Genomic DNA, 25,154 nt, shown 5'->3' with positions numbered 1-25,154 from the left:
AACCTATGTGCACCCATCATCCAGCTTCAACAATTACCAACTAATGGCCATTTTTTTTTTTTTTTTTTGGCCTGTATCTCTCCACTTCCTAATCTACTCCTTTGTCCTCACTGCCCTGATTCCTCACTTGGATTATTTGAAGCAAACTCAGACACATAATTTTGTAAATACTTTTTAGTGTGTATCTCTAAAAGATAGGGACTTAAAAATTTATAATAACCATTCTCACACCTAAGAAATTAACAGTTCATAAATATCAAGTATCTATGCTGTTTCAGATCTTTCTGATTAAAGATTTTTTAAAATTTTATTTATTTATTTGACAGAGAGAGAGATCACAAGTAGGCAGAGAGGCAGGCAGAGAGAGGGGGGAAAGCAGGCTCCCCGCTGAGCAGAGAGCCCAATGGGGGGCCTCGATCCCAGGACCCTGAGATCATGACCTGAGCCAAAGGCAGAGGCTTAACCCACTGAGCCACCCAGGTGCCCCCAGATCTTTCTGATTTATAGATAAATGTTTATATGGAGACTCTTATCTGCCACCTCTTTCCTCTTTTATCCCCCTTCAACTCCTGTGTGTTTAATTCCTCTGGTGCCAAGCTCTTTCTCACCCTAGGTTCTGCATTTGATGGTTGCTTTGCCTCACACACTTTCTCCTGATCTTTACAGGCCTGGAGCCTTACAGATCTCAACTTGAAATGTCACTGCCTCAGAGAGCCCTACCTTCCTAGGGTTGACCCCCAGTGCCACTGTGTTCTTATCACCCTGTTTTATTTTAAGCATGTCATACTTTTGTTGTTTCTGTCTCTCCCTATACAAAAGTTAGTTCTGTTTGAGTAAAGACCTTTTATATTGTTCTACTGTATATCCCCAGCACTTAAAACAATACCTGGCATGTAGTAGATGTTCAGTAAAAGTTCAGTGAATGAATAAATCATACTTCTTTTAGGGGAGATTCACTGTCTTATGCCTTATGGGGTCTTCATTCTCTTTATCATTTTCCATTGCCTTCTGAGTTATTATCCAAGAGGGAAATTGGGCTGGACTTACTCGTATTTATGAATGGGAGTTTAAGTAAGTTAGTTTTTAATACCTTATTTTCTTTGAGGTTGCCTAATCTTCCCATCTCTGTTCTTTGTAGCCCTCTCTCTGGGTACGGTGTCCCCCATCTTGCCTTCCATAGCTCTACACTCTGTATAAACAAATCAGTATCACTATACCTACCACATTCTGTCTTTCCCATATACTGCACTTAAGGCCACCCCAAAGCTTGACTAGCAACTCCCAGCAGGCTTCTGGTCTGCAGGACATTTGAAGGATGGAAAGTATTCAAGAGAGATTCTGGCGAAAGCCTTTTCCAGTTATTAAAAGCTGGGAAGTGTAGTTTCTCATCTTCTCTTCTGAAATGCTTAAGCTACTCTTAATTCTGTCCAGTGCATTTTTTCATCATACACATTGCAGTTTTTACCTGTAGAAGATTGATTTGTATCCTTTTATATCTTTCATGTCTCTGCTTTTGACCACTTGAAGTACAGTTGCAATAGTGTTTAAATGTTCTTGTCTGCGAATTCTAATGTCTGTGCCAGTTCTGGATTAGTTTCAATTAATTTAGCTATCATCTATCTATTCATTTATGTATTTTCCTTTAGGGGGAGGGGCATGCCTGGTAGCTTTTGAGCAAAAGACAGGCATTGTGATTATTAGTCTGGTAGGTGCTGAATATTTTTGTATTCCTATAAATATTCTTGGGTTTTGTTCCGGAACTCAGTTGAGTTACTTGGCAGCAGTGTGGTCCTTCTGACCTTGTTTTTTGGACTTGTTAGGTAGGACAGGAGCAATGCTGTGTAGGCTAGTTGTTCCCCACTACTCAGTTAAGACCCCTTTGTGTACTTTCTCTGGTGACCTGTGTGAATCATGAGGTTTTCCAGTCTTCCTGGTGGGAACAAGTGATATTCCAGATCCTATGTAAGTAGGTTTGTACATTTTATCCTTTCTCTGACCTTGTATAGCTTCCTTATCCATCCTCTGATCAGTACTTAGCTGAAGACTGGAGGGCAACCGTCTGCAGATCTTTATTAAAGTATTCTGTGCTGCTTTCTCTTCTGTGGTACTTCATCCTGCCTTCTCCAGCTGTCTTTGTCTTTCTGAACTCTCATATTTTCTATGGTTCTTGGTTATCTCAGAAAGGGAGTTAGTCTGGTCCTAATATTCTATCTTATCTAGAAGTGGAAGTAGTCAAGGATTATCTTTATGATTGTTTGCATCTTTTCTAACAAATTATTTGTCAAAAGAGAATTTAGTCCAAATTAAAGAAAAACATTTTATGGTTTGTATATGTGTGTATGCACATGTGCACAAATATGGGAATATAGTAGATAATGTGGTGTAGAACAATACTGAATTCTGCATTTTTAAGTTTTAATTTCATTTTGTGGCATATGTATTTAATTAATGTGAGTGTTGGTTTCTTTATATATAAGACAAGATGCTTTTCAACTACAACAGGATGTCTTTTATCACAGTTGGTATAATGTATGTGAAAATGCTACATAATCATCAAAACAATTTATTTTAGTTATTGGTGAGAGATTTGCATGGTTTTGGCTGAAAACTAAAATCATAGAGTGTTTGAAAGAGAGGTCACTTAGACATTAACTTAGGTGATTGATTATCTTTATTAGCAACACTTAAAACTCAAGCTCCAAACAATTATTTACTGATGTCAATTTACTAGGCCTTATTTTAGGGGCTTAATATATTTTAATAAATAGATAATATTTTAATAAAACAGATAAATATCCCTCATGGAACTGACTTCTAGCAGAGAGCTAAGTGACTTGCCTGAGAAGAGAATTTGTGTAGCTTTATAACTGAACTTCAAGTTAGCACTTTGCAATGCAAGTTGCTGGCAGGGAGAAGTGACATTTGTGAGTTCTCCATTGTGCTTTGAGCCCTTTGACTCTGAGTTATTAATAGGAGTTGGTTATGAAGTAAGTTGAAGTAAGTTTGATGGTCACATCAAACGGTAATTTATTCCATCTCTGTTACAGAGCTGTACCTGCAGTGCATGTTTGAGCTGGTCGGATTATTTTCTTTTTCAAATAAGATAGGAACCAATGATAAATTATTTTCTAGAGTATCTTTTGACCAGATACTGGAACATTGCAGTGTTATTGCAGGGCATGCTTCATATGTTATGCTTTAGTGCTAGAGATTACGGGTTGTTTTTATCTCTTGTTTTCCTGGGATAGGATTTGGGAAGGATTTGGGAAGCACTTTTATCACCTCTCCAAATCACATCTTTGGAGGCATTCTTTTATGGATTTTTTTTTTTAGATGACAAATATGTTGATTAGACCCAAAATCTTGTCCTTTATCTTCTATTTTAGTGTCTACCTCTTTTTATAATTTCTTATAGTATTTTCATCTACTATAGTATTTTCAGATGGGGAAGGTGACATTCATCATTTGAGTCATCCATTTGAAATCAAAAGTGATCTTACTCTACCTTTGATTCCACACAGGTGATATCATCACAGGTACAGGAGAAATAAACCTGAGCACATATTTATGATGGATAGCTGTGGGCTTCCATTTTCAGGGATCATGGAATTATATCGAAAGCTACTTTCTGAAACGAAATCTGTGGAGGAGAGGGGAGGAGAGGTGCTTAGTAAAATACACCTTTGCATCCTGTAGCTTCCTGATCTGTTAAATCAGTGGCAACAAATAGCCACCTCAGTGGATTGTTTTTAAGTAGACTGTTGATTTTGACCGTGTTATCATGTTTATTTTCTGAAGCGGCAAAGTAAGGAAAGGTGCTCTGTGATTGCAGATGCTTGGCTTTTCCTTGGGAGGACCAAGAGATTCCCTTTTGTGAAGTTTACTCCTTAGTGATACCTCAGGGACCAAGAAGGCGGGCCTGCTTGCCTTTCCTCCCAGGAGGCCAGTTTTAGGCAGGAGATGAGGAGGTAGTCTCAAGGAGGGAAGGGGGAAGCATATTTACTATTGGCTTCTATTGTTAATCGGGCATACCGTTTTTTCTCTTCAAAGCTCACTTTTATTCTTTTTCTACTCTCTCTGTGTACATGTATATGCTCTCAGTTGAGTTCTGTGGAGATGCTTAAGGTTGTAGGAGAAAGATTGGAGGAAAACGATGAAATGGTAGAGGATTACACGAAAAATCTTATTTATAAGAGATTATGGTATAAACAGTTACAGAGATTGAAGATTTATGTGCTTTTTCTTTTTAAATTATGAGGAAAGGATGCCCTTTTCCTTTAGTCTAATATTTGTAAATTCTTTGTCTTATGGTATAAACATTAGGTCTCAGCCAATTTCCTAGTTATAATTTGACTATAGCCAGATTTATTAGATTCTAATGGGCAAATTATTTTATTGTATCTATTTCAGCTTATTAGTTTCCATAAACCAGGAATATTTGAAATAAGATCGCCTTATTTATTTTCTTCCAGCATTGATTAAAATACAGAGTATTTAGCGGTTTCATACATAGTAAGTGATGTTGGCTTTTTTTCCTCTGGCTCATGTTCTACACTATACTCAGAACTTAGATTAACTTGACTAAATAAATTTTTTACTTGAGTTTTGACTAGCATTTAGAAACTGGATGATATCATAGAATTTAATAGAGGTTTTGCTGACATTTGGAAATCATAGATGATATCATAGAATAATAGAATTTTGTGGCTGGAGGGGGACATTAACCTCATCTGGTTTAACTCTCTTGTTTTATAGTTGAGAAAATTGATGCCTAGAGAAAGTGGTTAAATAATTGATTGCCAAAGTTCACTCAGTTACTTATTTGTAAAATCTCTGCTTTAGCTCTGTTTCCACTACATCACTTTTGTTTTCCTGCCTTAACTGATTCCGGATGTTTTCTTTAAAATATCATTTCCCTTAAAGTTCATCTTTGATGTAGTTGTTTATCAGCAGGCTGCCATTTGTGCATCTAACATTTGAATAGCTACAAATATTCTAAGACCCCAGCCCTGCTTGTGAGGTGTACAGGGTAATAGGGAAGACAGATGCGTGAACAGCTTCTTGGAATGTATTTTATTAAGTGCTATTAAAGGTAGCTCTTTTTATAAAGGGAGATGGGTTTCCTCATTGGCACTATTCAGTTGTTGTTGTGGCCTTGAGAAACCAATAGTTAACTTTTAAAATCATTTGGAAAATTTTTTGAACTGTTGAATTATTTGAACTTCAGCTAGACAGGCCAGATCATGTAGGACACAGGACTTGAATTAGAGTTTGGACTTAAGGGACACCTGGGTGGCTCAGTCACTTAAGCACCTGCTTTGGCTCAGGTCATGACTCCAGGGTTCTGGGATCCAGTCCTGCACTGGGCTCCTTGCTCAGCGGGGAGCCTGTTTCTCCCTCTGCCTGCTGCTCCCCCTTCTTGTTCTGTCTCTCTGACAAATATGTAAAATCTTTAAAAAAAAAAAAAACCAGTTTGGACTTAAGATTGTATAGGGAAAAATGAAATTTTCTTAATGAGAGTTGAGAGTTTTGGGTAACAACTTTGGTTTCTTTGCTTGGAATTTGGGTTGTTTAAAAATAAAATTATGAACAAATGCCATCATTTCCAATAAGAGCAACGTTTCTACTTTGCTGGAATTGGCAGTGAAAAATTTAAGTCTGGTTAGTGTAATCGAACAGCTGAAATGTTCTTTGTTCTTTATTAGAACAGAAAAATTACACTTACTAAAATAACAAAATGCTACCTCTTCAGTCTGTGGCTGTCCATTCTTACTCCTGTCCATCTTCCAGCAGCTCCTATATCCTTCAACCCACTCTACTTTGCCTGCTCTGTTCTCTTTTCTGCTGGCCCTTTCTCTTTATCTTGCAGAGCTCTAGTTCAGTTTTGAGGTCCTTTCTGATTCTTTTCATAATCTCTCTTATCTCTTCAGCTTAACTGAGACCTGATTTTCTCTTGTAAGTGATAGTTTCCTCATAATTCTTTCCAGTCACTGAAAGCCAATTTTATTATACTCCCTCCCCATTTGTGCAGGAAGAGGCCAGCTCTTTTTCGTTTATTGAGGTGAAATTCACGTAACATAAAACTAACCATTTTAAAGCGAATAATTCAGTGACATTTAGTACATGTACCATGTACAGCCACCACTTCTTATTCCAAAACATTTCCATTACTCCAAAGTAAAAACTCCTTACCCATAAAGCACTCTTTTCCTCCCCCTTCCCCTAGCCCCTGGCAACCACCAATTTGCATTTTGTATCTATGGATTTATTTATTCTGGGTATTTTATATATTGTATCTCATACAATGTGAGAGTTTTGTGTCTGGCTTCTTTTATTTAGTAGCCTAATGGTTTGGAGTTTCATCCACATATAGCATGTACCAGTACTTCATTCTTTATGTGGCTGAATAATACCCCATTCTATATATATATATCAAAATTCGTTTATCCATTTGTCTGTTGATGGACTTTTGGGCTGTTTTCACATTTTTACTATTATGAATAATGCTGGTATGAATGTGTATAAATGTACTTGACTGTCTTCAATTTTGGATATATACCTAGAAGTGGTATTGTGGGCTATATGGTAGTTCTATGTTTAACCTTTCTTTTCTTTCTTTCTCTTTTTTTTTTAAGTAAACTCTACACCCAACCTGGGTCTTGAACTAACAACCCTGAGATCAAGAGTTGCATACTCTGCTGACTGAGTCAGCCCAGTGCCCCTGTGTTTAACTTTTTGAAGAACCATCAAGCTGTTTTTCACAGTGACTGACCCATTTTGCCTTTCCACCAGCAGTGTATAAAGGTTTCAGTTCTCCACATCTTTGCTAACACTTCCTATTTCTGGTTTTTTGTTTGTTTGTTTTAATTAAAGCTGTCCTAGTGGTTCTGAAATGATACCATGTGGTGGCTTTGATTTGCATTTTCCTAATGACTAATGATGTTGAGCATCTTTTTATATGTTTCTTGGCCATTTGTGTATCTTTGAAGAAATGTTTACTCAAGTCCCTTGCCTATTTTTTGAGGTTTTTTTTTTTTTGTTGTTGTTGTTGACGAGTAAGTCCTTTGTATATTGTAGATACCTGACCTTTATCAGACACATAATTTGCAGTATTTTCCTCCAGTCTGTAAATTATCTTCACCTTCTTGATAATGTCTTTTGATGTACAGAAGTTCTAAATTTTTATGAAGTCTAGTTTATCTACTTCTGTTCCTCATGCTTTTAGTGACATACCCATTGACAAATTCAAGATCATAAACTGTTTGTATTTAGGTTGCTGATCTCTTTTTAATTGTTTATATATATGGTATGAGGTAGGGGTCTAATTTCATTCCATTGTGTGTGGTTATCTAGTTGTACCAGCATAATTTATTGAAGAGGTTATTCTTTCCTCATTAAGTGGTTTTGGCATCCTTGTCAAAAATCAGTAAATTAGAAATATGTAGGTTTATTTTTGGATTCTCAGTTCTACCACATGGGTCTACATGTCTGTTGTTATGTTGATAACCATACTGTTTGGGTTTCTGTGGCTTTGTGGTGAGTTTTGAAATCAGGAATTGTGAATTCTTCAGCTATGTTCTTTTTCAAGATTGTTTTGGCTGTTGGGAGCTATGTGCAATTCCGTATTAATTTGAGAATCTGCTTTTCCGTTTCTGAAGAAAAAAAAAAAGATAATTAGAATTTTGATAGAATTTGTACCAGTAGATAGATCCCTTAAGGTAGTATTGCCACCTTAACAATAGCGAGTCTTCCAATCCATGAAGATGGGATGACTTTTCATTTATTTAGGTCTAATTTCTTTCAGCAGTGTTTCGTAGTTTTCTTTGTTAAACCTTTGTTCATATTTATTTGGATGCTATTGTAAATGGAATTGTTTTCTTAATTTCCTTTTTGGATTGTTATTAAGGGACCAGTTTTTATCATGCATTATATCCTTCCTTTACTATTTTGATTGTTTTGCCCAAAGACCCTGACGTGACTCCGCATACTCTTCCTTTTTGAGGTCAGTGATATTTACTTATATGATCTTTGACCTGTTAGGGTTGTTGGAATCACCTGACTTCTATAAGATGATCCTTCATAACTTCATACCCTGAGTTGTTCTTATTTCTCTCTCTTTATCCCAAAGGATATTAAAACCTATCCAGATTTTTTTTCTCAGCTATTATTCCTTTGACCATGTTGGTGTTGTAATTCCCAGGTCTATTTTCCAAATAAGACACTGAAATATGGCCACTTTACATTTGGTCCAGGTCCACTTCTTAGCCCTTGGAACTTCCTTTTTCTCACCAGGGCACACCAACCTTCTTTCTCAATCGCTCCCTTCTACTGAAACCAGGCTCTGTGTCCTGGTCTGCTAGAGTTACATATTTCCTGGCTTGCTGCAGACTGGCTCAATAAAGCATTACTGAATAGATTGTTTCCCTTGTTGCCTATCTAACTATTCCCCATTGCCCACTTCACTTCTGGAGCCTACCACATCACTTGCAGACAATGATAACTCCTGTCATCTGCTACTTTTGCTTTGAGACTGAATTTAATTGCTTTTGTCATATTTGACAAACTAATAATTGGTAGCAGTTAGAAAAGAGTTAATTATCTAGATCCCATCTTCATTTGTCTTTTACTTTTTCTTTCTTTTTTTTTTTTTTTTTTAAGATTTTATTTACTTATTTGAGAGAGAGAGAGTGTGCACAAGAGAGAGCACAAGCATTAAAGAGAGAGAAACAGGTTGGCCATGGAGCAGGGAGCCAGATGCTGTGCTCAATCCCAGGATCCTGGGACATGACCGGAGCTAAAGGCAGCCCCTTAACCAATTGAGCCACCCAGGCTCCACCCTCTTTCACTTTTTCTTTAAAAAAATTTTTTGTAGGGGCGCCTGGGTGGCTCAGTGGGTTAAGCCGCTGCCTTCGGCTCAGGTCATGATCTCAGGGTCCTGGGATCGAGCCCCGCATCGGGCTCTCTGCTCAGCAGGGAGCCTGCTTCCTCCTCTCTCTCTGCCTGCCTCTCTGCCTGCTTGTGATCTCTCTCTGTCAAATAAATAAATAAAATCTTTAAAAAAAAAAAAATTTTTTTTGTAAGGGGTGCCTGGGTGGCTCAGTCAGTTAAGCATCTACCTTCGTTTCTGGTCGTGATCTCAGGGTCCTGGGATGTACCCTGCATCAGGTTCTCTGCTCTGTGGAGAGTCTGCTATCCCTCTCTCTCTATTCTTGCTCTTCTCAAATAAAAAAATTAAAATATTAAAAAAATTTGAGAACATATGATGGGGAAGGAAAGAGAAAGAGTATATTAAAAAACAAAGCATGATGTTCTCCACAGATTTTATCTTTTCCAAAAATCAGCTTGTTGAAAATTCTTCTATTTCATTAATTATATTTTCTGATTATCAAGGTAAAAACATACTTTGTTATTTGGAAAGTGTATAAAACCATAAAGAAGAAAAATACACATTATTTTACCATGCCTTGGTAATCTTTGGTAAATATCTTTTCAATATTTTTTCCATGTTCTCATTTTTTTTTAATGTAGTTGAACTTTTATGCAATGGTTAAGAATATAGGTAACTTTTTGAGGTAGAGAATACTTCAAAATTTGTAGTGTTAAGTTTTCCCTTCCTCCCTGCCTCCTTCTTAATGCCCTGTGGCCAGATTGTGGCCTGTACATTTTCTGCTTTAAAAAACTGATTGTGCTTTCCTTATGGCTGATCACTTTTTCTGAGTCTCTTACAGATCCTTTGAAAGAATTGAATTTCCTATAAAGTGCTTTCTTGGTGTGTCTATATATCTATCATATTAATTGTAGCTGTATATATATATATGTGTGTGTGTGTATATATATATATAATAAATTATATACCCTATATGCTAGTATCAGTCATAGACTAATAGTTTTGTACCATGATTATACTTAAATTGGGTTCTCTCCATATTTCTAATATTTGGGGAAGGTTTTACTTCCATTGGTTCTCTTTGTCTTTCTAATATTTGGGGATTTGGGGACCCTTCTTTTTTTCCTTTTTTAAGATTTTATTTATTTATTTAATTGACAGCAATAGAGAGACGGTGAAAGAGGGAACACAAGCAGGGGGAGTGTGAGAGGGAGAATCAGGCTTCCTGCTGAAAAGGGAGCTCGATGCAGGGCTGGATCCCAGGACCCAGAGATCATGACCTGAGCTGAAGGCAGATGCTTAACAGCTGAGCCACACAGGTGCCCCAGGATTTTTGGATGCTTGACATTGTGGTTTAGAGCTGTAAAGATTCAGGATTATAATACTTTTGCCATGAATTATACCTCTTCTCAGTATACAATGCTTCTTTATCTCCTGTTTAAAATAAAACTGTTATTAATATCTTAATGTTTTAGAGTAACTTTTGGGGGGGGTGAAAGAATGTATAATTGGTCTACTTTCTGGGGGCTTCTCATAATCTGTTGCCTTTACATCTGATCAAAATTTGTCTTGGAATAGAATTTCCAGCCTGCTTGTTATTCCCCTGAAAGATAATGCTTTATTGCGTTCCCTGTCATGTTCAGAGTTTCCCGTATTATTGTCATTCAGGTAGTGAGCATGGGTATTCCAAGGATTTTCTTCTCATTTCAGCCCCATTGTTAGTGTTGCATGTGAAAATTCTTTGATCTTCTCTTTCCAGTTCTTAGTGCTTTACCAGATTTTACCTTTTGGTATATCTGGGTATTTTAAGGGAAAGAGGAAGGTGTTTTAGTCACTAATAATTTACCATTACTAGTGTTAATATTACTATATCAAAGATACTATCTTTGCCAATGTGGTTTTTGTTGAATTTCATTTCTTGAAGGCTTTCTCTCTAGTTCTTACTGACCTTCATGGATTACTTTAGGCAGTAACTGGATTTTTGTTCAGTGAATTGCTACAGATATATGTGTATTTCTTTAAACATGTTTTTAAAAACCATTTTTTCCCATTTTAACTTTCATAGGAAATTTAAGAAAAAAAGAATGAAAGCATATGATAAAAAATAATCCATAATCCACCATTTATAATCAATCACTATTAATATTTATTGATATTTCCCTTCTTCTTTGAGAAATGGAGTGCACACATCATTTGTATACATGTACATTTAACTTTAGTTCACTGAACATTTATTTAACGCTTATTATATGGATGATGTATTCTAGGTGCCAGATTGTTAAAAATGTGCTGTATATGGTTTGTATCTTTCCTGTTTTTATTTTATGTTGCAGTCTAAGCAAAACCCAATTTATTAAAATGTATTTGTAACAGTCCTGTCCATGACTTCTTAGTGTTTTTTAGCCACTAAAATCTGTCTTTAAAGGGAAAGCCTAATATATCACATAGATGAACAGGGAGAGATTTGATTGAAGGGGTGTAATGGCTTGGGGTACCACCTCTTTCCTTCTCCAAAGAAAGAGAAACTTGGGATGCTTGAGTGGATCAGTTGGTTGGGCGGCTGCCTTCGGTTCGGGTCGTGATCCTAGCATCCTGGGATCGAGTCCCGCATCGGGCTCCTTGCTCAGCCGGGAGCCTGCTTCTCCCTCTGCCTCTGCTGCCACTCTGCCTGCCTGTGCGCTCGCGCGCTCGCTCTCTCTCTCTCTCTCTCTCTCTGACAAATAAATAAATAAATAAATAAATAAAATCTTTAAAAAAAAAAAAGAAACTTAAAAAAAAGAAAGAGAAACTCTTGAAAACTATTTTCTTTTTTTTTTTTTTAAAAGATTTTATTTATTTATTTGTTAGAGAGAGAGAGAGAGAGAGAGAGAGCATGAGCACAGGCAGAGTGGTAGGCAGAGGCAGAGGGAGAAGCAGGCTCCCCGCTGAGCAAGGAGTCCGATGTGGGACTCAATCCCAGGACGCTGGGATCATGACCTGAGCCGAAGGCAGCCGCTTAACCAACTGAGCCACCCAGGCGTCCCTTGAAAACTATTTTCTGTTATGGATGTATAGCATTATAGTTTATTGATTGCTGCTCTGTTGCTGGTCATTTATTTTTGTTTCTTCAATTTTATTTTATTCTTTTTATTTATTTATTTTTTTAGATTTTATTTATTTGAAAGACAGAGATCACAAGTAGCAGAGAGGCAGGCAGGGGGTGGGGAGACAGGCTCCCTGCTGAGCAGAGAGCCCGATGTGGGGCTCAATCCCAGGACCCTGAGATCATGAACTGAGCCGAAGGCAGAGGCTTAACCCACTGAGCCACCCAGGTGCCCCATCTTTTCTTCAATTTTAAATATTGCTTTGATTAATATCTTCATACATAAAAATTTGTATCTATATTTGGTTTCCTTAGGGTGGATTCTTAGAAGTGGAATGATTGGGTCAAAGAGCATAAATATTTGTAAAACTTTGATATATATTCACAAATTGCTTGCTTTATGCTAACATTCAGAATTATAGTTAAAGAATATAAACGTTTCTGTTACAACATCAAATGCATTCCTAAAAAAAAAAAAACCCTTCAGGATTGCCTGTTCGCTAAAAATAATAGGACTTATGGGAAAAATAAGGTTAAAGGCAGACCATTCAAGACCTCTGCAATTTTCAAACCAAGTACTAACAAAAGTATAATTGGTACCTTATGAGATAACTTGGACAGCCCAGTCAAACCACTTCGCACAGCTGAGGCTGCCTCAGAAGAGAGTTAAAAGATATTAAAATGTAATAGGTTGGAAATCGCTGGTCTGTATGGTCTTGAGATAGTGCAGATGTAAGTAGATTTCTAAGCCAGTGGAGCTGCCATAGAGGTGGGCACAAGAGGAAGTACAGCTTGCTGTGTTCCAGGAACTGTGTAGGCTGGCTGTGCTCCTCTGAGCAGGAAGCCCTGGGTGCAGGTGCTCATTTTTAGTTTTCTTAAAATAGGGCAGAGAGGGCTCCTGCTTGGCAGTAGCTGAGCCTGATTGAGGGTCTTTTAGTTTTCCACAGGAAGTTAAAATTTTTACCTCCTAACTCTGTTCCCCTTGCCTGGGAAAATTCAAATGTGAACTATCATAATTTTTGTATTATACTGGTGTTGTTATTGTATTTAATAACTACTTACAAGCTAATTGGTGTTATAGGAACCTATCTTATGACAAAACAGACTATTTTTATTAATTTGATAAAGAAATGTTTTCAAAATCTGTAGTCGGAAAACATCAGCTCTGTTTAACGATCACATTAGAATTTAAATACCTTAATCTAGAGTAGTAAATTTCAAAATTTCCAATTTATTTTGGTGGCCATTAAGTGTTTATAGATATGGATCCCAGGACTCCAGACTGTCAGCAGCTTATGGATATTGTTTGTTGAGGGGAGAAGATATGGTTTTGTGGTGACTCTCATGTGTGGGAATGGCTTCATCTGGGATTATGCAGCACTCAGTTATAGCAACAGAGAAGACAGAGGGTAGGGAAGTCAGGTCAGTTCAAGAATGGCAGTTTTTTAGGGTTGGGTATGCATGTCTTACATAGGTTGGTGGGGGAAAATTGAGAATATTAGTAAGGAAGTAATTGAGGTAATTGGGGTTGAGGCCATTAAGAAGAAAATGAAGAAACGATTGGTATAATAAAATGAGAGAAAGAAGAGGATTTTGAATACTGGAGAACTTATGAGCCCAGAAAACAGCAGGTGTGACAATGAAGGGAAAGAGCTGAAGAGCTACTAGTTATTGAGATGTTACGGTTCAAGATTTTAGAGGTAGAGCAATTTACATATTGCTACTGCCCCTATATAGAAATGGGTTGCTTTGTTACAGGAGAAGGTTGTTGGGAGTTGAGGAACAAAAGGAACATTGAAGGACAGGTTGAAGAGTGCCTTGGTCTCAAGGACAGTGGGAGCCTGCCATAACAAGTCAGAGAATAAGGATGCATAGAAATTTTATAAACTGGTTCCAGAGTCCTCAATGAATGAGATCGCTAAAATACTAGGAAGACTAGAAGGTGGCGTAGTTTGGTGGTATATATCTGAAAGGTAACAGGACTTTTGATAAGGGTACTTAAGTAAACATCTGAAGTGGTTTTAGAGATTCAGGGCAATGCCCACTGAGGGTGGGAGAATGAGTCCTTCAAGGCTCTACAGGGTCAGGTATGCCTCAAGGGGAGGAAGTTGGTGAAAGTCCCAGTGGTTTTAGGGGATGACAGTATAGAAAAGAGTCATGGGGAGGGGGGGAGGGTCATGGATGGATGAATAGGGTAATAAGCATGCCAGCACAGGTTGAGTTCCAAATAGGTTTTTGAAGCTTGAGAAAGTTAGTAGACTCTAGTCTTTTTTCAACCTTCTATTGGATTGTTGTGTAAAAATTGTTCTGTTGTCTTCAAAGAGAATGTTTTCTAGTTAGGAACCTTGGTTTCTGTCTAGAGTTTCAATTGGTAAAATTGGAGAGACCTTGAGCAATTTGGGGAGAGCAGATGCCCCTAGGATGTTGGAAAGGGAATTGGCCATATCCCTGTCTCATCTTTTGAGAGGTAAGAACTCAGAGAATTTTTAGTAGGACTAAAATCATGAATTATTAAGGACTGCATGCATGGCTTGAGGATGTGTTTGTTTTCTTGTTTTTATTTCTTTTCTGCTTTTATAGCTCTTTTTCATCTGGCTTTATAGGGAGTTGAATTTACAGAACCCATAGATGTTTTTGATACTTTGAACTGTGTCTGGAAAACTTAAATATTTATACATTATCATTGTGATGATTACTATTGTTATTATTACTACTACTACTGCCGCCACCACCAGTAATAGCATTACAATTGTTATTTATTAGAAACAGAGTTCTTTATTTCTCTGTGAAAGATGTATTAAGTTTAAATTCAGAAGTTGTTGATCACTTTAAATTATTTTTTAAAAACTTTTTACCTTAGTGCTAGTGACATACAAGCTTTCTGAGATTAGAAAAAAGTAATAATTTTTTCTAATTTATTATTTTATTTATTATTATATATTATTTATTTAATTTATTATTTATTTTTATTATTTATTTTCTAATTTTTCTATTATTAATTTTTTTCTTCCTCTTGAAAATTTTAGGCTAACTTTACATAATGAAATGCACAAATTTTAAATGTACAGTTGATTGAATTTTGGGAAATGCATACACCTATGTAAATACTATCCCAGTTAGATATGTAGAACATTTTAATTACCTGGAAGCTCCCTGGTGCCCCTTTGCAATCAGTTCACCTATCTCTCACCCCCTTTCCCAGGCAACCACACTGATCTGATTTCTAGCACCATAAATTAGCTTTGCCTGCTTTAGCATTTTGTATAAATGAAATTATATAGTATGTAGTCTTTCATGTATAGCTTGTTTTGCTCATGTAGTCTGTGAGATTCATCCCTTTTGTTACAAGGTCTCAACAGTTTATTTTCATTGTCAAATAGTATTCTTTCCTATGAACATACCACAGTTGGTTGTTCATTCATTGGTGATGGACATTTGTATAATTTACAGCGTTGGCTCTTCTGAATAAAAGTGCTATCAACATTCACATATAAATTTTTTTTGTGGACGTTTGTTTTCATTTTTTTGGGTAATGACCTAGTTTTGGAATTACAGGTTCATAGGGTATATGTATATTAACTTTATACAAAACAGCCAGTTTGGGGGTCCTGGGTGGCTCAGTCCGTGAAGCGTTTGCCTTCAGCTCAGGTCATGATCCCAGGGTCCTGGGATCAAGCCCTACATCCGTCTCCCTGCTGTGCCGGAAGCCTGCTTCTCCCTCTGCCTCTCCCCTTGCTTGTGTTCCCTCTCTTGCTATATCTCTGTCAAAAAAATAAAATCTTTAAAAAAAAAAAGTGCCAGTTTTACCAAGTAATTTAACATTTTCATGCTCCCAGGAATGTGAGAGATAGAATAGCTCCAACATGCTTACCAACATTTAGTAATTCTTATAGGTGGAAATAATATCTCTGTGTTTTAATTTGTATTTCTCTGATGACTAAGATGTTTGGCACTTCTTCGTATGCTTACTTTCCATTTTCTTTTATTTTCTTATGTATGTTCACATCTTTTGCCCAATTATTTAATTGTATTATTCCTTTATTTTTGGTTTGTAGATCTTTATATGTTCTAGAAACAAGTCCTTTTTTTAAAGAAAGTCATGCTATGAATATTTTCTTAGTTTTTTACTTAAACTTCATTTTCTTAACAGTGTCTTTTGAGGAGCAGAAGTTTTTAATTTTGATGATGGGAAATTCATCTTTTTTTCTCTTTTGGTTTGTGTTTTGAGTGACCAGTCCAAGAAATCTTTATTTACCCTAGGTTGTGAAGATATCCACTACATTTTCTTTTAGAAGCTTTATAGTGTCATTTTTTATATTTAGGTTTATAATCTATCCCAAATCAGTTTTTGTGTGATATGTAAAATAAGGGTCAAGATTTTTTTCCCTTTACTTTTATCAGTTGCCTTAGCATCACTTTAATTGAATTGCCATAGTACTTGTTGAAATTCCATTGGACCTATATCTGCAGGTTTATTTTTGGATTCTGTTCTGTTCCACTGATATGTCTGTCTTTTTATCAGTAACCACAATCTCTTGATTACTATAATTCTAATCATGTTATGAAATCAGGTCATGCAAGTCTTCTAACACTGTTTTTTTCTTTTTCAAGGTTGTTTTGGCATTTCAATTTCACTTTAGAATTTGTTTTTTCAAAAAGGTCTATTGGGATTTTCACTAGGATTACTTTAAATCTGTAGATCAATTTGAGAAACTTGACATCTTGACTATTGAGGCTTATCTAAAAGAATGATTATCTCTACTTACTTAGGTAATCTTTAATTTTTCTTAGCCGTGTTTGGTAGTTTTTAGTGTAGAGGTCTTACATATCTTTAGTTAGATTTATTTCTAGGTTCTGGTGTTTTTTGTTACAGTATTGATTTTAAATTATATTTTCCAGTTAACATATAGAAATACAATTCATTTTTTAATATTGGCCTTGTAGTCTGAGACTCTGCTAAATTCACGGATTGGTTTTAGTAGTATATAAGTAGACATTATAGTATTTTTTACACACATAATCCCATGATCTGTGAGTTTTATTAGTACATCCACTCCAACTTTTATGCTTTTGTCTTGTTCTTATACATTGGTTAGGACCTCCAGTTCAAGGTTGAATAAAGGTTGTAGAAGTAGACATCCTTGCCTTGTTTCTGATCTTAGAAATAAAAATTTAATAATTTACCATTGAGTATGATGTCAGTTGTAGGGTTTCTTATGGATGCTTTTTACCAGACTGAGAAAGTTTATGTCTGTTCTTAGTTTGTGGACAGTTTTTGTCATTAATTTTACCAGATGCTTTTTGTGCACCTACTGGGATGATCTGGGTTTTTATCTTTTATTCCTTTAATGTGGTGAGTTAGTTAATTTTTTTGAATTAGTGATTTTTCAAGGTTAACTTCTCATATACATTTAATCATATGTAATTATCCTTTCTGTATATTGCTGGATTCAGTTTACTAATGTTTTATGGAGAATTTTATGTCTCTGTTCATGAGGGATGTCAATCTGTAGTTTTCTTATCATGTTTCTGTCAGGTTTATTATCTGTGGTGCTGGCCTAATAAAATGAGTTAGGAAGTGTTTTCTTTGACTATTTTCTGAAAGTTTATGCAAGATTGGTATTATATCTTCCTTAAATATTTGATAGAATTCATCTGGACCCAGAGCTTTGGGTTTGTTGTTGTTTTTTTTTTTTTTAAATTTTATTTATTTGACAGGCAGAGATCACAAGTAGGCAGAGAGGCAGGCAGAGAGAGGGAAGCAGGCTCCCTGCTGAGCAGAGAGCCAGATGCGGGGCTGGATCCCAGGACCCTGAGATCATGACCTGAGCCGAAAGAGTGGCTTTAACTAACCACTGAGCCACCCCGGTGCCCCTTGGCAGGGATATTTTTATTATTTGGATTTTTAACAACTTCTTGTCAATTTTGCTAAATTGTGTTTTACAAGAATTCTTCTGGTTTATCTGAGTTACTGAATTTATTGTCATAAAGTTGTCCATACTAAGATTCTATTTTTTTAACATCTGTAGGATTTGTAGCAATGTTTCCTCTTCATTCTTAATATTGATAGTGTTTTCTTTCTTTTTTTCTTAATCAGTTTTGCAAAGGTTTAACTTTCATCAGTCTTTTTAAATAATTATCTTTTGGCTTTATCCTTATCTTTAGTTAATTTCTTTATTATAATATTTAAGAAGGTAGCCTATATTATTCTAGTTAGAATCCATTTTTTAAAAATGTGTATGGTTTAACTCATGATTAACGCCCCCATGAGTGTTAATCAGATGAGGGGCACTAACTGTGGGGTGTCCCAATTGGGTGGGGGCTGGCAGGGGGGGCAGTGAAAAAATAAACCCAAGGCAGAACAAAAGAGATAGAAGTTTATTGAGTACACTGCAAGGGAATGGCCAGGCAGGACTGCAGAAGGGAAACTGCCGCTTGGCAGTGGTAAGGAGCCACAGTGGTGAGGGCAGAGTGAGGGAGAGTGGGGGCAAATGGAATTTTCCATTTTTGGTAATCTGAGGAACTGTGCCTGTTTGCAGTTGGTCACTTAGGGCTTATGGCTATTTCAAGGTGGGTCACTTAATGAGCCTGTCTGCTCTCAGCCCAGTGGTCTCTGTGGGCCCTTTTGCCTTGCTCAAGTTTCCATTGCCCAAACCTGTTGCTTAAAAGAGCCTCTACAACCCCTTTGTTTTATGTCCCATAATTACATTGTTCAAAGAATATTGTAACCACAATAACTTGAGTTGGCACCTTGGTGAGGGAGAGACTACACTAGGTGGAGTTGTCACACAAAGGAAACTATTTGCAGCAAATAAGGAGATCACCAGGAATAACTTCCAAAGTTGATTCCCCAAGCAAGGGTTAATGGGTTCCTTTTATTTAGGGTTAGGATGAATATTAAGAAAGGGGAGCTTTGTCACTGTAAGTAGAGGTGAGCATAAAGTTGTGCAAGCGCCTTAAGGAAAAAGGCCTATACCTACATTACATGTTATGTTAATGAGGCTTGTGCTCCTCCTGGGGGGAAGGTTTCAGCATTCTAGTGAGGTAAAAGTAACTGTCATTCAGTGTTCCGTCTGTGCAGGTGTGAGTTGGGGTTTGAGCTCAAACTGGTCTGGGTGGTCTGGGCCTGCCAGAGCTTCGGCTGGCCTGTCATTTTTGCTTGAGAGGTAGTTTTGGTTTCCATCATGGGATGCTGTGCCCGTGGGTTCTTGGCTTGAGTTAAAAGATAAGCTGGAAAGAAGAGCTTAAAAATGTGGAAGAAGGTCAGTGAGTACATGTAGGTGAGTAGTAAAGGTCAGGTTTCAGAGTCCAGCTGGTGACAGAAAATCCACACTAAATTTCTCTTTTGATCTTTTGTTTTCTGAAATAATACTGGTCTCCAACTATGATTGCGAGATCTCCGTCTTGACCTCTTCATACCGTAAGGTTTCAGGCTCACAGTATAGACTCACTAATTGGTTGATCTCCCCTGTACCCTTTCCCTCCAATGTGTGGAATATATATGTCATGCATTACTAGAGGGACACCTAGACACAACTTTATATAACAGCAGATCGGTTGAGAGAAAGTAACCCTGTTTTTATTTATTCAGTTCTTTTGGATTATTGTGGAGAAAGCTTCTATTTGGTTCTTTACATATATCAAATACTTGCTTTTTGTAAGTAGTGGACTGGACTCAAGCCCATTCACTGCATTGCTAGGCACCAGTATTTAGCTAAAATTTAGTAATATTTTGTTTTCCCTTTAAGTAATTCTTTTTGCTACCTTATTTTTTTTCACAATAATTACTAATTTCCCACTCAAGAGAGTAATTAAACTTTGCCTTTAAAATTTTTGTTTTAAGGGGCACCTGGGTGGCTCAGTGGGTTAAAGCCTCTGCCTTCAGCTCAGGTCATGAGCCCAGGGTCCTGGGATCTAGCCCCACATTGGGCTCTTTGCTCAGCAGGGAGCCTGCTTCCCTTCTTCTGTCTCTGCCTGCCTCTCTGCCTACTTGTGATCTTTGTCAAATAAATAAATAAGATCTTTTAAAAAAAATAAAATATTTTGTTTTAAAAAAAAAAGAATCAGTGTTAAAGGAAAATGTTAAATACAGGTAGGATGAAGGGGAATGAAAGAATTGAAGAACGTGGTGTATGTTGGAGGTTGGATGTGGCCCTGATGGAAAAGATAATATGGGAGTGAGTGAAATTTGGAAGTTGCTTCTCCAGCATTTCTCAGGTGTCTTGGTTATTTCAGCTTTATCTGTGGAACTGACTTGTTTAACTGGTGTTTTCTGAGCATCTGCTTTGTGCAGAGAAGTGTCCTGAGTATATGAGGAGAAATCTGCTGTTCTCCACCTTGTCGTCTAGGTAGGGGAGAGGTGCATGTGTTGGTGTGGCAACTAGGGTGAGTGTATGATGGTAAATGCTGTCAGAGTGAGTGGCCAGGATGTCTTTGCCTGTGAGGAAGGGGAGGTCATCTCTGGCTGGGGTCTTGAGGCCGTGGCTCAAACTAATGTTTTCACAAAATTACATGTCTTTCTTCATTCTATTTTGAATCTCTTTTCCTAAATCTCCATCAATTTTGAGGGGAGAAGGGGTTCTTGTTTGTAGGAAGAACTCTGAGAAGGACTGTGTCCAAAAGAAAGTTACATTGATTCTCAGAAGATGGAGTGACTCCCAGAGTTCTGGATCTAGCACACCTGTGTTTAGTTGGATAACTACTTAATTGTTTTGAGTCCCAGGTTCTTCTTTTTTATTGATGACCGTGTAGCCCAGTCTGCTTCATTAGACAGAATATGTGAGAGACATTTATGATGTACATTTGTATTTCCATATTATTTCCACTCTTACTAGTATTTGAAATACTGATGGTTAATGATTTTGAGTGCATTTTAGGGTGTTTAATTCTTTTTTCTCTTTTTTTCTAGGTCTTGATGCAGAACTTTATTATGTGAGAAATGACCTTATTAGTCACTATGCTCTATCCTTTAACCTGTTAGTACCCAGTGAGACAAATTTCCTGCACTTCACTTGGCATGCAAAGTCCAAGGTAAGAGAGTGGTCAACCAGAGATGCCAAGACAGAACCACTCAGGCCCAGAGGCCCATGTATGGGCTATATCTTAGGGATGGGCTACCATCTAAGGGCTATCTATATCTTAGGGATGGGCTACCATCTGTATAAAAGGGTCTGTGGGTGGTTGGCTGTAGCAGCAGCACTGGGTCTTTTCAAATTAATGTTTTAAATCTTTAGCTTATTCTTTTTTTTTTTTTTTTAAAGATTTTATTTATTTATTTGACAGAGAGAGAGCACAGCATGGGGAGTGGCAGGAGAGGGAGAAACAGACTCCCCTTTGAGCAGGGAGCCTATTGTGGGACTTGATCCAGGACTCTGGGATCCTGACCTGAGCTGAATACAGATGCTTAACCAACTGAGCTACCCAGGCACCCCTCTGTATCCTATTCTGTTAGACTTTCTCAAGTCCTTTTAAAATGAAGGTAGCCATCATTTATGTGACTAGCTAATGATAGAACATTTACATCCTTTCAGGCTTTTCAAGCAGGGATGCAGATCTAGTTTGAAGAGGGAACATTTGGACCTGCTAATGACTGCTGTTACTGTGAACTGATAAGAGTGTAGGATGGGGAAATTGATGGGATAGGTGCTTTGGACATGTTTGATGTAATGGCTAAAGTTCTGCCATCTATGGAGAAATGGTAAAAATGGAATATAGCAGACACAGGCACCCATATGAGCTGTGGCTAAGCTCCTTTAATGTTAAGGGACTTACTGCTTGGCTTATTGTTGCTAAATTCTTCACATTTTCTCTGACTGACTAGACTCCCTGAACATGATAAATTTTCTCATAGGTCAAAGAGTAGGGGCTGAGGGTAGAGCCCATCTCCTCTAATCAACTTTAATTTCTTTTATTAACATTATAATAAACAATAGAATTTTATTTGGGAAATAAAAATAGTTTTGCTACTAAAATCTCTTTGAGTTTTATTTTTTAAAGAATTATAAAGTGGTGTCTGTCCTGATATCTGTTGCAAAGTCATTTAAATTTGATGACTTTAATATAGATCTTTTTATCTACTTAGAAAATAGTAATGAGTATTAGGAAAATTCAAGTATTAGTAGAATTATTTTTAGAACTGTTGAGACTTTGTAGATCTACACCCCAAAGTAATCATTGTTTATAGTTTGGTATACTTCAAAACTCATTAAAAAAATTTTTTTAAACATAAAGGGGATTTTATCATACCTATATTATATGATATTTTTCCTCTTAACTATATTTTAGCATCTTTCCATTTCTCTCTATTTAACTTGTCTTTAATGGCTTGATAGCATGATATTGTATGGATATATGATTATTTCTTAAGTGCCTCATTGACACATAGATTTTTGATAGCGTTTCACTATTTCAAACAATGCTTCCTTTCACTGTTAGAGATTGTTTACTTCACTTCATCTGGCAGGCAAAATCCATGGTACGGGGTTGGGGGAAAATTGGTAGTTCGTCTTTTGTTGCTGTTTCTACTTCTTATTGATGAATATAGAAACAAAATATATGTGTGCGAATGTGTACTTGGGTGTATGTATGTATGTATATATATGTGTGTATGTATACATACATTGAGAAATTTTTGTGCACTTGTAGTTATTTTCGAGTAGTAATTTGTCACCAAGTAGTGAAATCACAGGGTCAGAGTGTGAGTGTTCAAAATTTTGGTAGACATTGCCAAGATACTTCTCTCTTCCCTCTCTCAAGATGGTACCAGTGAACCAGCACTCCTTATCAAATGAATAGGGGTGCTTACTTCTTTAATTTATTTATTAACACTAAATATCTTAAGTATAGTTGTTTGCTAATCAGATGAGTAAAAATGGTTATATAACTATTATTATTATTACAGTTGACCCTTGAATAACATGAGGGTATATTGGGTACTGATAGGGTACCGATGCCCCCCTATAGTCGAAACTCCATGTATAACTTTTGACTCCCCCCAAACTTAATTACTAATGGTTAGTTAACACATATTTTATATGTTATATATATTTGTAATTCTTGCAATAAAGTAAGCTAGAGAAAAGAAAATATTAAGAAAATCATAAGGAAGTAAAAATCCATTTAGGGTATTACAGTATAAAAAAAAAATCCATGTAAATGGACCTGTGCAGTTCAAACTGGTGTTACTTAAGTATCAACTATATATATATAGGTTGAAGCATACATTACAGAAACATTATATGCATATACATATAGGCATTAAAATATAGCTGCAGTAATGTGATTAAAGTTGACTTAGCTTGGATTCTTGGTAAAACATATATGCCTCGTCGTCTGGAGCACCTGAACCATCCAACATTGTTGCTTTGGGGTATCCAAATATGGGCCTACTTTTTTAGTGGTGGGTTTATCTCTTTATGGTAAAAACTGCAAAAACAGAGGTCAAGAATGAAAATTCATGTGAAACAATTAAGAACATTTAGTAAATGGAAACCTGGATATGCTGAAGTGCCAAAAGGTACAGATAATTCAAAAAAAGTTCATATGAGACATTTTAATCTGAGATACGTTGGTTTCAATGAGTAGGCACCTGAACTCTTCAAAGAAACTGTGCTAACACATTTTCCAGTGTTCTTTTTTTTTTTTTTTAAAGATTTTATTTATTTATTTGACAGAGATCACAAGCAGGCAGAGAGGCAGGCAGAGAGAGAGAAAGGGAAGCGGCTCCTTGCTGAGCAGAGAGCCCGATGCGGGGCTCGATCCCAGGACCCTGAGATCACGACCTGAGCCGAAGGCAGCGGCCCAACCCACTGAACCACCCAGGCGCCCCCCATTTTCCAGTGTTCTTATACAACATTATGTGACCTTATTATTTAGGGTGGGGTGACTTTTTATTTTGATATAATTTCCAACATAAAAATTACAAGAATAATAGAATTCTCCTATATCCTTTATCCAGATTCACTGATTGTTACTGGTTTGCTTCATTTGCTTACTCTATCATTCATTCTTCTCCCCACCCTCATGCACACACAGTTTTTTTCTTGATCTGTATGAAAATGAATTGCAAGCATCCTGTCCCTTTAGCCTTAAATAATCAATGTATATTTTCTAGGAATGAGGGCATTCTTTACATAACCAGAGGACAGTGATCAAAATCAGGAAACAATTAATATTGATATAGTACTGTTATCTAAAGTACAGTATTCACATTTCATCGTTATCCTGATGATGTTCTTCATAGTTCTTTTTTCTATCTAATTCAGGATCATGCAGGCAGTTGATGTACCTTTAGTCCTCTATTAATCTGGAACATTTCTTTGGCCTTTCTTTGTGTGCCTTGACCTTGACATTTTTGAAACACACAATCCAGTTATTTTGTAGAATGCCCCTCAGTTTGAGTTGTCTGAGGTTTTCTTGTGATTAGGTTCAGGAACATCTCTTCGTTAGTAACACCACAAAAATGCTGTCCTTCACAGTGCACATGATGTCAACTTGCCCCATTATTGGTGATCTCTGATCACTCAATTCACAGGATTCTCCACAGTAAAGTTTTCTCCTTAATAATGAATAAGTAATTGTAGGGAGATTTTGTGATATTATATTTAAAAAATTCCATTCCTTATTATGCTTTCAACTACTAGTTTCTACATCTGTGTTTAGAATTAGTTTTCACTTTTTAGCCAGTGTTGTCGAAGAGATTAGTATGTTCCTTCTCACTGGAAGAGTCAGATCCACATTTGGTAAATATTTGGTGGGAATGTTGTAGAGGGAATGGAAATTCAAACATTTGTGGAGTAGCTGGTCTTGAATTTTAAGTTCCCTTGCTGCTCTGAGATCCTATGTTCTGTGAACATCTTTAAGTCAGAGAAGCTTCTTATAGTCTCCAAAAAATTGATATTTAATCCTTTGTTACTTTTCCTACTTATAATGTTGATAAATATAAAAACAAACGATACATATATTTTGAAGTAGTGAAAAATCTAATGAAATAGAAAATCTACTATTCTACTAACCTTGACTAGGGTGTGATTATTTCTGGGCCCACTTAAGGAAAAATAATGATACATCATGAGAATGGTTCCTGGGCAAGTATATGGGTAGTAACTTGTGAAGAAAAAGGCAGTGTGGCATGTGGCAGTTAGAATTGAACAGATTTAAACCTTCTCTTAATCATACTTTTTCAGA

At 36.6% G+C, this 25,154-nt stretch overlaps 1 protein-coding gene across 1 annotated transcript in view; it reads left to right on the top strand.

The window, feature by feature from the left end:
- LOC111154966 (receptor-like tyrosine kinase) overlaps positions 1-25,154 on the top strand; it is an 86,768-nt gene that overhangs the window by 10,196 nt on the left and 51,418 nt on the right. The window contains exon 4 of the mRNA XM_022514924.1: positions 20,878-20,999. Within this exon, the coding sequence (XP_022370632.1) occupies positions 20,878-20,999 (122 nt within the window). The remainder of the gene's footprint in view (positions 1-20,877; positions 21,000-25,154) is intronic.

This window comes from Enhydra lutris, unplaced genomic scaffold (assembly GCF_002288905.1).
Source record: "Enhydra lutris kenyoni isolate GAN:26980312 unplaced genomic scaffold, ASM228890v2 scaffoldscaffold39, whole genome shotgun sequence".
Taxonomy (NCBI): Eukaryota; Metazoa; Chordata; class Mammalia; order Carnivora; family Mustelidae; genus Enhydra; species Enhydra lutris.
The sequence above is the reverse complement of the archived record's forward strand: the minus strand, read 5'-3'. Positions and strand labels throughout refer to the sequence as shown.